The 14,560-nt window shown below is 32.4% G+C and overlaps 1 protein-coding gene across 3 annotated transcripts; it reads right to left on the bottom strand.

The window, feature by feature from the left end:
* Nucleotides 1-6,222: 6,222 nt before the first annotated feature.
* On the bottom strand, nucleotides 6,223-9,689 carry LOC127812155 (protein translation factor SUI1 homolog 1-like). 3 transcript variants are annotated; one of them, XM_052352490.1, is made up of 5 exons: nucleotides 9,523-9,689; nucleotides 7,152-7,243; nucleotides 6,805-7,010; nucleotides 6,669-6,722; nucleotides 6,223-6,548 (listed from the first exon to the last, which is right to left on the bottom strand). In XM_052352490.1, the coding sequence occupies exons 2-5, from the start codon at nucleotides 7,186-7,188 to the stop codon at nucleotides 6,504-6,506; spliced, it is 342 nt and encodes a 113-aa protein (XP_052208450.1). In that variant the 5' UTR covers nucleotides 7,189-7,243; nucleotides 9,523-9,689; the 3' UTR covers nucleotides 6,223-6,503. The 3 variants fall into 3 exon arrangements, with proteins under 3 accessions (XP_052208450.1, XP_052208451.1, XP_052208452.1); XM_052352491.1 differs by having other exon boundaries at nucleotides 7,152-7,277; nucleotides 9,523-9,665; XM_052352492.1 differs by having other exon boundaries at nucleotides 7,152-7,286; nucleotides 9,523-9,662.
* Nucleotides 9,690-14,560: the final 4,871 nt, after the last annotated feature.

Below are 14,560 nucleotides of genomic sequence, written 5' to 3'. Positions count from 1 at the left end.
GTTCAACCAAGAAGTGATGATGATAGAAAGAAAATCTGGTGGGCCACCTGAAATGTATCTTTTTTTTCCCCTGCCCCCATCTTTCTCTCTTTCTCTTGTGAGTTGATATTGCTTTCTCCGAGAATAGAGGCACTTTCCTTCTCCAACAAAGGAGGTTGTCGGCTCGGCGGTGTCGCGGTGATTATGAGATCCTTACTGTTGTTCTACCTTCCAGTCCTCCTCCGCAATGAAATTGAAGCCCATAAAGCTTGTTGGTCCAAAAGGACGGTTCTACTTCTCCATGTAAGCAACATTTATTCATATTGTTACATTTCAACATTTATTCATATTCTTGGCAGATGCTAAGCCTTGAATTCAACATTTATTCATGTTTGGTTCAATTTTTTGTATGTGTTCTTAAGATTGTTCTCTATCTTGTTTTAATGTATTTGCTTTATATTATTACATTTAAATAATTTTTAATAATATACTAAATTATTTGTTCTGTCTAGGATAAATTATCCTATACTTCTTATTTTTTTGGGGATTGTATAAAAACTCTTATAATTTAAAATATTTTTAGAGAGCCCTATATATGTATATATATTTTTGTCTGAACACTCTTTTCATTTTTAATGAACTTAAGTAAACTCTAATAAAGTTAAATTAAATTTACTAAAAAATAAAGAATACAAAAATAATAAAAAATTAAAATTAATTTAAATCTAATAAACTCTTTCCTACTCTTTTGGATTTTTGAATTGTTTTTCACTTGTTGTGTTATTGATGGATCGCTATTTTTTGTTTTCGATTTTTAGAATTTACAAATGAAAGGTCAACTCTCTCCCAAGAAAAATAGGAACTTGTATTCGTTCTTTTCAAAGATAGATCAATCTAGTGAAATTGCAGCTGTTGATGGATTGATCGAGGCACAACCTTCAATTTCTACTGAGCAAATTCCTCCAATTTCATCTCCAAAAATTGAACATCCTTTGTCCTCAAAACCTAAATTGCAACCATCTACAGCCATTGAATGATATCAAAGAAAAAGAAAACAATTATATGAACATCCTATTAATCTACGTGATGAGATTAGAATGGCATATCTAAAAGTTGGGCCTTATCAACCAAAACTTGTGGAGTATCCGAGGACAGAAGGAAAATCTCAAGCTCATTGTTTTTAGAAAAAATGGTTTAGTCAGTTTTCTTAGTTAGAGTATTCGCCTACAATGGATAAGGACTACTATTTCTATTGTTTTCTTTTTCAGATTTGTGGTAATTCGTCTAACAGTTCAACATTGGTCAGTACTGGATTTAAGAAATGAAAGAGGGTTAATGATGGATCACAATATGTTTTTCTTACTCATGTTGGTTCATCAAATCATAATATATGTGAGAGAAGAGCAAAAGATTTGATGAAATCATCTCAACATATTGACAAGGTGATGCATACCGTGACAAGAGAAAAAGTTGAGAGACGTTGGTTGCGTGTGAAGACTTCATTTCGAAGTGTTTGATGGCTAGCATTTCAAGGTTGTGCCTTTAGAGGTCATGATAAATCTCCATCTTCATTGAATCGTTGAAATTTTATTGAGATGGTACAGTTTGTGGCATAATCAAATCTAGAAATTGATAATGTTGTATTGCAGAATGCTCCATAAAATGATCAATACATTGCTCCTAGTATTCAAAAAGAGATGTTGCACATTATGGCCAGTAGAGTAAGAAAGATGATTCGGGAAGAAGTTGGGGATGAATGTTTTTATATTCTTGTTGATGAAGCGTAAGATGCATCTAACCGAGAGAAAATGGTAATAATCTTGAGATTTGTGAATTGTTGGGGTATTTTGACATAATGCTTCTTTCATATCAAAAGCGCCATTAATACCACATCAACAAATCTAAAAAAATGAGATATCCGATATTCTTGCTCAACATGAGCTTCATGTGAAAAAAATGAGAGGGCAAGGGTATGATGGTGCTAGTAACATATGTGGCGCTTGCAATGGACTTCAGGCATTATTTCTTAGAGATTGTCCATATGCATATTATGTTTACTGCTTTGCCCATCGATTACAGTTGACATTGGTTTATGCAGTTAGAGATGTTGATGTTATTTGGCAATTCTTTTCTCACTTGGACAATATTATCAATATTACCACTTATTCTCCAAAGCGCGTTATTAAATTTCAAGCTGCTCAAAGAGAAGAAGTTGAGCGTATGTTGGCTATTGGAGAGCATGAGTCAGCAAGTAGGGCTAATCAGTGGGTAATTTGCAACGATCTAGAGCTATTTGTTGGAGTTCTCATTATGACTCTACAAAGAGCTTGATAGACATGTACAATGCAACTTGCAAGGTGTTTGAGTATCTTAGTGTCCATTTTTCGAAGGGAAGATCTCGGGTTGAAACTATTGGTGCTTACAAACAATTGAAAAGTTTTGATTTTGTGTGTCAGCTTGCATTTAATGCATAACATTATGAGAATCATTTATGTTCTTTGTCAAACACTTCAAAGGAAATCTCAAGATATCATGGCTGTTATAAAATTTGTTTTTACAACAAAAACACTTCTTCAAAAATTGAGAGATGATGACTAGGAATAATTTCTTCAAAAAGTGAAAAGTTTTTGCTCCAAGTATGATGTTGGCATACCCGATCTAGATAGCTTCTATAAGGTTGGTCTTTGTCGTTATCGTGATCAGATTACAGTGGAACATCATTATCACTTTGATGTTTTCAATGAAACAATAGATTTTGTACTGATGGAGTTAAATACAAGGTTTAATGATACATCAGTAGAGCTTCTCTCTCTCAATGCAACTTTAGATCCCCAAAACTCATTTGAATCATTTAATGATTGTGATATTTTTACACTTACAGAAAAATTCTATCCTAAAGATTTTTCACGGCAAAACATTTGTGCTTTGGAATATAAGTTGCAACATTATGAGCTAGATATGAAGAGTGATACTTGTTTTCAAGTATCTACACTTGTTGAGTTATGTCGTATTTTGACTGAGAGTGGAAGGTCGAAGACTTATATTATGATGACTAAGTTGATTCGTCTTATATTAACTTTACATGTTTCTACTGTGACTACTGACTGAGCATTTTCAGCAATGAAACATGTGAAGACAAAACTTCGTAGCAAAATGGAGGATGATTTCTTTCTGATTGTATGATACTCAACATTGAACGGGAACTCGCTAAGAAAATAGATCTAGATTCTATTATAGATGAATTTTATGTTTTAAAACCTCGTCGGGAACAGTTTCAAATTAAATAAAAATGACTTTTGTTATATATGAATTCATTACATCGATTTTTTTTTTTTAATTTCCAACCCCTACATTTTAAATTCCTGGATTTGCCCCTGAGTAGATCTACTTCAGGTCACATAATTACTTTTATAGGGAGAGGTGTGGCATGACAATCTAGACTACCAAAGTGTGTAGCACTTTCCACTACTGAGGCAAAATTTATTGCAACCACTAAAACTTACAAAAAATTGCTATGGATGAAATATTTTGTTTAGAAACTTGGTTTCGAACAAGATCGATATATATTATTTTGTGATAGCCAAAGTGCAATTCATCTTGGTAAGAACCCTACATTACATGCAAAATATAAATATATTGATATTCGATATCATTGGATTAGAGATGTTCTCATTGCTAAGTTGTTGCATCTTGAGAAAGTTCATGCCTATGATAATAGAGTTGATATGTTAACAAAGACTTTGCCAAGGAAGAAACTTGAAACTTGCCTCTTGATTGTTGGAATGGTGAGTCACTCCAACTAAGTTAGAGAAGAGAGTTTGTTATATTGAGTCCCTATTAGTTGGCAAGCTCAATAAGAAAAGCTCAAAATGGGTTTAGGCTTACTAAATATATGAATGGTTGTTAGGGTTTTAAATAAATAGGGAAAACTACATAGAAAATAAAAAGAATAGAGAATTTGATGACTAGGAAGAAGAAGAAAATTGGAGGACAAGAATAATTGGATAATTTTCATCAAATTATCGCTCTGAAGTTGTTTTTGGTCCGATTGACCTCAAATTTTAATAGTAAGTTCCCAGGATATTTATCATCATTCTAAACGACAGAGATTTGAATTGGTGCACTATAGCTCCTAGATTGCGTATGACACGACAACTTCTTCTTAGTGATATTTCCTCTTACCTTTTCTTCTTTTTTTTTTTTTTACAATATCAAGTTGAATGCCAAGAATTTGATGTTCTTGATGATTGCTTTTAGTTTTATCTCTAGTTTGATCTAGAGAAGACTTGGTGTATTGCTCATTATTTTCATGTAGTGAAAGTTTTCAAGTAGACTAAGTCCTATGATTTCCCTCACACTACACCAAGTTTAATTGGTCTACTTTCTTCTACTTTGCACCTTTTATTTCTATTTGGGTAATTAGTTCTGATAGAAAAATAATTTAATTTAGTTATATATATATATATATGCGTATTTGTTGATTTTACTTATGACTTGGACTTCACTTCCTAGTGGTGAGTTGTATTCAAATTTCACAAATTAAAATCATCATGCTGGATTTTATTTTCATTTCTATATTCCATTCTAAATATAATTATTAATGGTTGAAAATCAAACTAAAATTGATGAATGAAAATATATAATTATTTTGTTAATTTTATGTGCAGACCTTTCATCTGCTTCAACCTGCATTTAAGATGCAGGGTTTGAATTTGATTTTTTAAGATGCAGGGTTTGAATTTGATTTTAAGTGTACTAAGTATTAGATAAATAAGTACATATAAAATTATATATAAAGAAGTTCACAAGTTTAAGATCACTTAAGAATTTAAATAAGTGTGCCTCAAGAAATATATTGGATATATATATATATTATGTAGTTTTACATTTTTGTTTTCTAATTACTTTAGATTAACACAACATCAATCAATTCGTTTAATTCAGAGATAAAAGTGAGGTAAAATAAGCTTAATTATGTATAAATGTTTAAAAAACACTTAAAATTGAGATGAGTTAAAATGATGAACATAAGAATGATGAATATTATTATTATTATTTAATTATTTTATAAAGATTAAAATTAAAATTTAACAAAAATAACACAATGTTGGAGGCTAGACAATGAACCCTAATTACGTATAACTTGAAATAAGTTAAAATAATAAAGTGACATCTAAAAAATATAAAAATAATGAGTAATATATTATTTTACAAAAATTAAATTAAAATTTGAAGCTCAACGCAAGGCTAAACAATCCGTGTCTTCTTTCTTACTCGTTTTAAATTATTTAGTTATTTTAGACATATAAATTAATATTTTATTTGAATTAATTATATTATATTATGTAATTTTAAATATAAAAACCAAAACACATTTATATTTAATTAAAGAATTAAACATATCAGCACATATGGCGTTAGTCTCATTCTTAGGCACTTATTAAAATATTCAAAATAAAAAAATACTATACCATAAATAAATTTAACAAACAACCTCTACTCTATAATTTGAAATAATAACACTATTAACTCCCAAAACAGAGATCGAACGATCAGACAAACGATATGTAAATGTCAATCTAATAAGTCATAAGATCGATTCTTACTTAACGCAATAAAATGAAGACTCACAGCTATGATTTATTTCCCTTGATATAATCAAGACACGAATGCAAGAAATCTCACAAGAACGATCATTCCAAATAACAACACTATAAATTTATAACAATTTATAAAGTTATTTATAAATTTAAATAAATCTAATATAAATTAGATTTTGCCATAATTTTTAAGAGTTATTTATTCAAACTTAAAACTGGTGGGATGCATTTCCCTTCAAAATATTGATTGAGAACCTAGGAGATAAATATTATTTATTTTACCCGAATATCTTTTATCATGTACTTTTACAAACCAAATTGGTTAAATTATTGCCAAAATATTCCTTTTATTAATTAACTACTTAAATCAATATAACATTAAACTTGATCTCTCTAATAAAACAATAAAAAAATAAAAAAAAAATCCCCCGTCGTCGGAACAAGATGCGGGTTTCGACGATGGCCATCTTAGAACTACTAGAGAGTGATGGCTATCGCCACAACCCATCTGGTTTCAAACCAAGTGGGTAACGCAGAGAAAAAAAAGTCAGTATATTTTACTCACTAATAGTATTATCTCCGGAATAATATATCCTAAAAATCAGTGCCAATTATTATTCACCCTAGGCACACAAAACAAGAATCATGTAAACAGGCTGTTAATCATCATTTATGTTTTTCCATTAGTAACGATAATCTTGCACCCTACTGAAAATTATTGAACTTCTCTCGGTCATCATAGCACATAATACTCTCAACTCACTGACGATAACACAACCAAGAACTTGAGATAACAGGCCAACCTTAATAAAAAAAAAAAAAAAGAAGGTAAAAGGTATTATAGATGCAAGGTTTACAGTCTTTTTAACTCTAGGTCTCCCGAACTGACATTTGGAGGCAAATCGGAACCTGTGCAGCAGCAGCTTAAAAACCATGAATTTTTATGTTATCCTTCTTCACGATTCCAGCCTGCTCACCAGAAACAAAGCCCAAGAGTACAAGTCAAAAACCCAACCCACCACCGCATAAGCTCAGTTTAACCTATGTCTGTGTGAACAACTACCAACATGGATCCTCAGTCCATCTCACCTGAACAAGGAAGGTAGACACATTCTTCCGCTGATCGCCTTGAAGCTGGATAACCTTAACAGAAGCAACAATATAAAAAATATAAGGGAAACAGGTCAAAAACTATGAAGAAATATCACATCACCGGCACACATACCTGGCCTAGTTCCGGGTCCTGTACAACAGTGCCATTGCAGCAGAACTCCTTCTTGAGGTCCTTCAGTATCTTATTGTAGCTGAATTCTTTCTTCAACCCCTGAACAGTTGTCAGGCTTTTCCTACCATTCCGCTGCTGTATGCGAATGTGCACATACTCTTTTGTGCCAGCACCAGAATTCTCAGCATTTGCCTCGGCAAAAGGATCTAACCAACCATATGGCACAATTATTCATGATTTTGCAAATTAAAATGACAAGACAGGAAAATTCTCATGTAGTTTTACACTGCTTTGCTTCTAAGAACTGAAAAAATTAATATGGGACATCACAAATAATTCTAACATACCATAAGCATTAGGAATCTGGATGTCAATCTCAGACATGAAACTAGGCTTGTAAGTTTGAACAGAAGTTGCACTGAACACCGAATACTCAGACCTGCAGATTGATTGCGAATGGAATAACCAAGGACCTGTCCTAGCTGTGGTCAATGTTTAGCACAATAACACAAAAGATGAAATTGCTCAAAGAATCAAAAGTAGAATTGGCATGTGATCGCACCTAAATCCGCCATGTTTTTATCCAACACCTGATTCTGGGAATAATAACAGCATGCACTTCTTTTTCCCATTAAAAAAAATATGACTGATATTGATTTTATTATAGAGAATAAGGATCATGAAACATAGGCTATGTTTGATGCCTTGCATTTAGGCGTTGAATATGGCATATAAGAAAACACCATTGGGAAGTTATCCAAGAGTTCAACAGTGGAAGATCAGAAAAGAAAAGGCACAAAAGAATTCAGACATACAAATTGTAGCCCAAGATCTAGAATTTTTCCCAGCTGTTCATTTTATTTATCTGAAAACCATATACCCAAGCCCATAGAATAAAATATGAACAGAGGACTCACAAGAAACCCCCTATATTTTATACACCAAAACCAACTATGAAGAAATTTGTAAAACGCTATACATATTTCTGCACTTATGAATGTAACTTCGAGTATTGGGGTGAAGCCCCAAAATTTAGGAAATATCACACACCATAGTTTGCATCAAAGCCCCAGTCATTAAACCACTGAACCCCAGAAATTGCATGGCCAACACAATCTAATATTTTTTTTAGAAAATTAGTCTGAATTTCCCTCAGAAACGAATATCAAAGGGAAGATGAATTACACATGAAATTACTGTACAATAGAACATAAAAAAAGAACAAGATTAGATTATTTTTCTATATTGCTTTTTCTTCCTCACATAACCAAACAAAATAGTCCACCAACGGTGTGTTCCTTCAATTTTTCTTTGGTAAAGGAAAATGAAAATTAATCATAATCAGTGTTATTAAAAGTCCAAGACGCAAAAGAGTGTTGGAGCCTAAGGTGCAAGGCGTAAGGCGAGGCACGCACCTGATAGAACTAGTTGAAGAACAAGGTATAAAATAGATTCTAACTCCTAATAATATATTTACAAGTATGTTATCAAGGAAATTAAAAAATTCAACATATACTAATGAAAAGAACAATAAAAAATGCCAAAAAATGCAATCTAAAAGTCTTTAAGTCAACTTAAATTAAATCTTAAAATAATTTATAAGTCTTAAATCTTAATCAAGATTAACTAATTATGCATTTTAAATAATCTAAAATCATCCTCATCATCAAGATCAAACATTTCCATATTTTCATCATTAGAAGCATCATCTCTAATATCTTCTTCCACATCATCTCCCTCCCCATCTTCATCTAGTTCAAATTCAATTGGAGCTAAAGTAGTAGACCTTTTACTCATTGTCAAATTTGTAGTTGAAGCAATAAATTTAAAACTTAAACAGTAAAAAATTAAATAAAGTAATAAACAGTAAAATAAAAACCTAAAAAACAATTAAAAAAGCTCAAGCACTCCTAAGCCCAAGGCGCCTTGGGCCTAGGCGTGCCATGGTGGTCTGTGCCCGCTTGGAAGCATTCCAGGCGCCCAAGGTGCGCCTTTAATAACATTGATCATAATAAGGCCATGCTCTGGAAAAATATCTTGAATTGAGTCCCCACAAGATATTTTTTCCCTTTCCTTTTATTTTCCAAAAGGAAGACAAATAAACAAATTCGGCGAAAATCAAATTTGGATCAAGTTTTTTGTTTGCCTGTTCCTTCTGTTTCTGAAAGGAATTCCAACAAATTGATCAAGATTTTTTTTCTTCTGTTTCTCACTTTCTCTTGGGAGACGAAACAATTGCGTCGCTTTTATTTTCCTCTGGAAAGAACAAACTCATCGAATTTAATTTCCTCCGGAAAGAACAAACTCATCGAATTAAATCAAGGAAGACTACTTTGTTCCTCCCATAACTCTTTGAATAGCAAACCAACCAAATCCATCAAAAATCAAATAGGGTATCAATCAAGATTTTATTTCCTGTTTCTTCAATTTTCACAGAGGAAATCGAACAAACTCATCCGTCAGAACCCAATTCTGGATCGAATTTTAACCCTTACAAAACCAAACAAGCTAAGCAGCGAAATACCAAACAAGATTCGTTTCCTCCTTTGGAACGAAACATACTAAACCGTCATCAAAACCCATTTTCAACACCTAAAATTTTCCCGGCAACTAAACAGATAGATCGAAGCGAGACGAACACCAGGGAGATGGGGAATAATAAAGGAATCAAACAACAAACACGGAAGGAGGAGGAGGAGAAGAAGAAGGAGCGAGTACCTGATCCGAGGGTTAGGGTTTCGACCCGGATAAGTCTGAGCAAGAAGAAAAAGCCTGTCAGTGCACGAAACGGAGAGAAGGCGGAATTTGACGAGTCCCGAGATAAATAGAGAGAGAGAAAGAGAGAGCGTGCCGTTAGATCAAACGGCGCTTAAATGGACGGTGGAGATGCGGGTGCATATTGTTGCCGACCTAGTCAGTAGCAGGTGTACCAAAATCTGGACTTTGTTCACCCCATTTAACGGGGGTTAAAATAAACCCCGTTAAAAGTTAACGGCCTCTCCTCTACTTCTCTCTTCTTCTTCAAGTCTCCATCTCTTCTCTCTCTCTCCTTCCTTTTCTTCTCCAGCCAGCCTCGCGCCGCCGTCGCTCTCATGTCGAACGCCTCGCCTCACCGATCGCATGGTAGCGAGGCAACGGCGAGGTGGTGACGAGGAGACGACGCAGCTACGAGGCGGTGGCGAGGCGACAAGGCGGCGGTGCAGCTACGAGGCTGTGGCGAGGCGGCGGTGCAGCGACGAAGCGGTGGCGAGGCGGCAATGCAGCGGCCGTGAGAGGAAGGCGGCGAGAGGGTCGGCGGCGGCGACGAGAGCAAGGGAAAGGGTGAGAGAGGAGAGAGAGAAACGGGGTAAGTGAGTAGAGACCTTCGAAATGACATTTTTACCCCTTAAACTAACGGGGTAAAGTTACCCCGTTAAAGGGAGTGAACAAAATCGCACACCAAAATCTGCAATGTTGCTACCTTCACCACGTGCCTATCTGCATGCCACCTGCATAAATCGACTGATAAAATTCTCCAACTTTGGTCTATATTACTATTTGGACCTGTTTTTATTTTTATGACAAAAAATAATTAAAAATTCTATTAACAGAATACTTTCTGAGGGAACTTAGTTTTTTTTTCTTTGTAATTTTATTTAAATTAAGGTGCAAAGGATAGAGTATTATTTTGTTTTGTAAAGGGTAATGTTAAATATATTGTGTTAATTAAGAATAATAGTTAAGAAGTATGAAATATACAATACATATTTATTGTAATAGTTTATGTGTTAAATTTTATTTAAATTGTGTTTGCTTGGTGCACTATAGTCTATATATGATAAATTGCTCAAAGAACCTAAGTTTTTACTTTTTTTCTTATTTAAATAAAAAAATTAATTTTATTAATAGTAATATCTATTTTTTTTTAATTTTAGGCTACAGCTATTATTCTTTAGTTAATAAAAATTATTAAAGACTGCCATGACCATAATAAGAAATAATTGTCGGAAGATAAGGGTACGGTTATGCTGCTGCTGTTGTTTTACTTTTAAGAAGAAAGAGGCTTAAAAAAAAGAAAAAAGCCCAAAGAACAAAGAGAGACCTAATGAGACCAAAAGAGAAGTCTGTGGAAGTGGAGGTGTGTTTGACCTGAACGGGAAAGGGAAAGGGACAGGGAAAGCGACAGAGATATTTTACCAATAGAGAGGATATTTATAGTTTTGTATAGTATTTAATGATTTTTTTATTAATGAAAGAGCAATGATAGTTTATAATTGAAATAGGATTTAAAATTGGATATTACTATTAATATGGTATAAATAGTAAGTAAATTTACAAAATTTATTATTATATTGATAATGGACTATTACGTTAGGGTGTGGGTCCCACTCCCTCTCATGGGCCCACACCCCCTCTCAATTTGTTCAGACAACCAAAAAAAAAAATTGTATATTAATAATGGAATTCTAATGTTCATAAAGTTACTATACTATACTAATTATAATAATAATAATAAAAAAGCAAAAAGCTTGTAAAATATGTATGAATCATGCTAGATATACAATTATTTTGTACATCTTGAACTACGTAAGGAGGTATTATGACCAAAATACCCTGCACTTCACATGCGCCTTATGATGGATTTTTTTTGTCATTAATATACTTTTATGTAGTCTAAGGAGTACACAAAGATGTACCAATAGTATTTTTTAACATGTATTGATGCCAACTTTTAAAATTTTAATTAACGCCACAACCAAACAACTGTAAAAATTAACGCCAACTTTAATATGTGATTCTATTTGGCCAACTTTTATGTGACTCACATAGTCAGTCACGTGTATTTAATAATTAACGCCTTTAAAATTCCGTCAACCAAACAACTTCAGGTTGGCCTTTTTAACCTTTTATTGCTAATTCTTAATTATTAAAATTATTTTTTATGCATTTAAAATACTTGTATTTTATTTATATACATACACATATATACAAAATATGTATTTATATATAATTTTTTTTCACATAAATAAGAATTTTATTAAAAAGACTAAAAGTGTCTACAACTTTATGTTAGGATATATTCCAAGTAACACAATTAAAAAAAAAGAAAAAAGAAAAAGACTAAAATAGTGAATAAAGATCATTCACCAAATATGACAAAAAAAACTATATACAACTATATATAACATTAGAGGAAGGTTTCAAAAGGTTGATCTTCGAAAAACGAACTCTAGATCATCGTCACTAAATACTTGAAGGTTTTTTTTATGTAAATATTGACATTTATAAAGACAAAATCCAATTACTCATCTAAAAATATTTGAGAAAGACACCAACATTTGAGAAAACACTAATGTCGATAATATAAATAAAACACTTGGAGCCTAAAATATATAAAAGACAATTTTAATAATTGAGAAAATGTAAAAAGAAAACTAAAAAATAAACTTATATATGTTTAAAAACTAGTAATTGTGTAAGTGTGTATATATATTTGTGTATTTAAAACACAAGGAACAAGGAACCTAAATATATAAGAAAAATAATTTTAATAATTGAGAGATGCAAAAAAAAAAAAAAAAAACACAGACACACACACAGAAAAAAAAACAAGTAAAAAGCCAATTAGAACTATTCAGTAGTCAATCAAACATTGACATTGTTGTTTCTAGAATATAACAATTAAAATTTATTTGTTTCAAAAAAAATTAATGAGTTGTCGGTAGTGCTTTCGCAAGCAATAGAATTTGCCTTGTGAGAACACCAACGCTACTAAAAACCTAAGCAATGGCTCAATCCGTTGTCCAAGAGAGATGAGGCAATATTGAGGAACATGTAGGGATTGGAACGACCTAGAAGGATTGGGAGAACCTTCGTCGTCTTTGGGGGCACGTGACATGCACATACAAAGGTGCAGTGCACTTTCCTATGGAGCATGTGATGCTTCTCTTGTTGCACATGATGTAGTCCTTGGAAGAGCCTTTGGGAGAACCCCTCTTGTGCCCCCCAAATGGGGAAGGTCCACTAGAAGGAAAAGGGTCTAGAACAGGCAGACCATATTGTCATGGGGCAACGAGAGGTAATGCAGGTGGGAAATATGTCTCCCTAGGTTCCTTAGAGGCATGGCTCGACCAAGCAAAAATTATGACAAGCAGGTCCGGGAAGTTAGTCCCAGATGGTGAGCCGTTACTTTTAGTTCTGCCTTAGCACTAAATCTAGATACTACTAGTTGTTTTTTACTCCTCCATGAAATAATGTTTCCTCTTAAAAATATATAATAACCTGTAGTAGATCTCCTATTTGTCAAAGATTCAGTATAATCAGCATCTGTATAAGCTTCCATAGTTAATTTTCCTTCTCTTTTAAACAAAATTCCTCTCCCTATTGTGGCTTTCAAATATTATAAGATTCTATGAACAACTTGCGTATGTTTTTCTCTAGGATCCTGCATAAATTTGCTAACAACCCCTATCAAGTTGGCAATATCAAGTTGTGTATGAGATAGATAAATTAACCTTCCTACTAGTCTTTGATTTTAACCTTTATCAACAACACTTACATCTTCTTGTCCTCCTAATTTGTGATTTTGCTCAATTGGTGTACTGAAAGGTTGACATCCTAGCTTCGTTGTTTCTTTGAGAAAATTAAGAACATATTTCCTTTGGAAAATAAACATGCCTTGTTTTGAGTAGGCAAGTTCAATCCCTAGAAAATATCTTGACCTTCCCACATCTTTAATTTTAAACTCTTTAACCAGTTGAATATTTAATTTTCCTTTTTCAATATCATCATTCGCAGTCACAATTATATCAACATATATTAGGAAGATGGTGCGTTTACCTTCCTTTGAGTGTTTGATGAAGAATGTGTGATCTCCTTGGCTTTGTCGATATCTCGTCCTGAGCATAGCTTCAGTAAATTTGCCAAACCATGCTGTAGGGGGCTGCTTTAGTCCATAAAATGCTTTTCTCAGCTTGCACACTTTGTTTGGCCCAAATTTATTTTCAAAATCTAGTGGTAATTCCATGTAGACCTCTTCTTCTAAATCTCCATGTAGGAAAGTATTTTTAACATCAAACTATTTTAGATCCCAATCAAAGCAAGCTGCAAGAGATAATAGAATTCTAATAGTATTCATTTTAGCCATAAGTGCAAAAGTTTCTTGGTAGTTGATTCCATATGTTTGTGTATAATCTTTTGCAACTAAGCGAACTTTATACCTGTTAAGCTCAAGGGTAAGTAAATACGATTTTGATGATAACAACAATATTTTTATTATATAAATGTATTTCTTTCTCATACAAAAAATAAATTTATTTTGAATTAAAAATGGGCACAAAGAGTAAATTTATTTTGAATTAAAGATAGATTCCTTTTAGACACGTTTCTTTATTTTGATCATTTATGTCTCAAAAGTTTATATTTGAATTTTCATTTATTGATAAATATATTTCTTATTTATGCAAAAAGTATATTTATTTTGCATTAAAGGATAATTGGTTTTAAACATGTTTTCTCTTTCTCATATAAAAATTAAATTTATTTTGAATTAAAGAGAATTGGTTTTAAACATGTTTTCTCTTACTCATGCAAAAAGTAAATTTATTTTGAATTAAAAGAGAATTATTTTTAGATATATTTTCTTATTTTAATCATTTATGTCTCAAAAACTTACATTTGAATTTTCAAATTTTGAATTAAAGGAAAATTATTTTTAGACATGTTTTCTCTTACTCATGCAAAAAATAAATTTATTTTGAATTAAAAGAGAATTGTT

Source organism: Diospyros lotus, chromosome 10 (genome assembly GCF_014633365.1).
Source record: "Diospyros lotus cultivar Yz01 chromosome 10, ASM1463336v1, whole genome shotgun sequence".
NCBI classification, from domain to species: domain Eukaryota; kingdom Viridiplantae; phylum Streptophyta; class Magnoliopsida; order Ericales; family Ebenaceae; genus Diospyros; species Diospyros lotus.
This window is presented reverse-complemented; position numbering and strand designations above follow the sequence as displayed.

Bases quoted from the DNA above. Each gene is read 5' to 3' on its own strand.
- LOC127812155 (XM_052352490.1), bottom strand. From the start codon at position 7,188: ATGTCTGAGATTGACATCCAGATTCCTAATGCTTATG. The intron at 7,011-7,151 runs GTATGTTAGAAT...ATGGTTGGTTAG, and splicing joins CCAGATTCCTAATGCTTATG to ATCCTTTTGCCGAGGCAAAT. The intron at 6,723-6,804 runs GTATGTGTGCCG...GCTTCTGTTAAG, and splicing joins AGGACCCGGAACTAGGCCAG to GTTATCCAGCTTCAAGGCGA.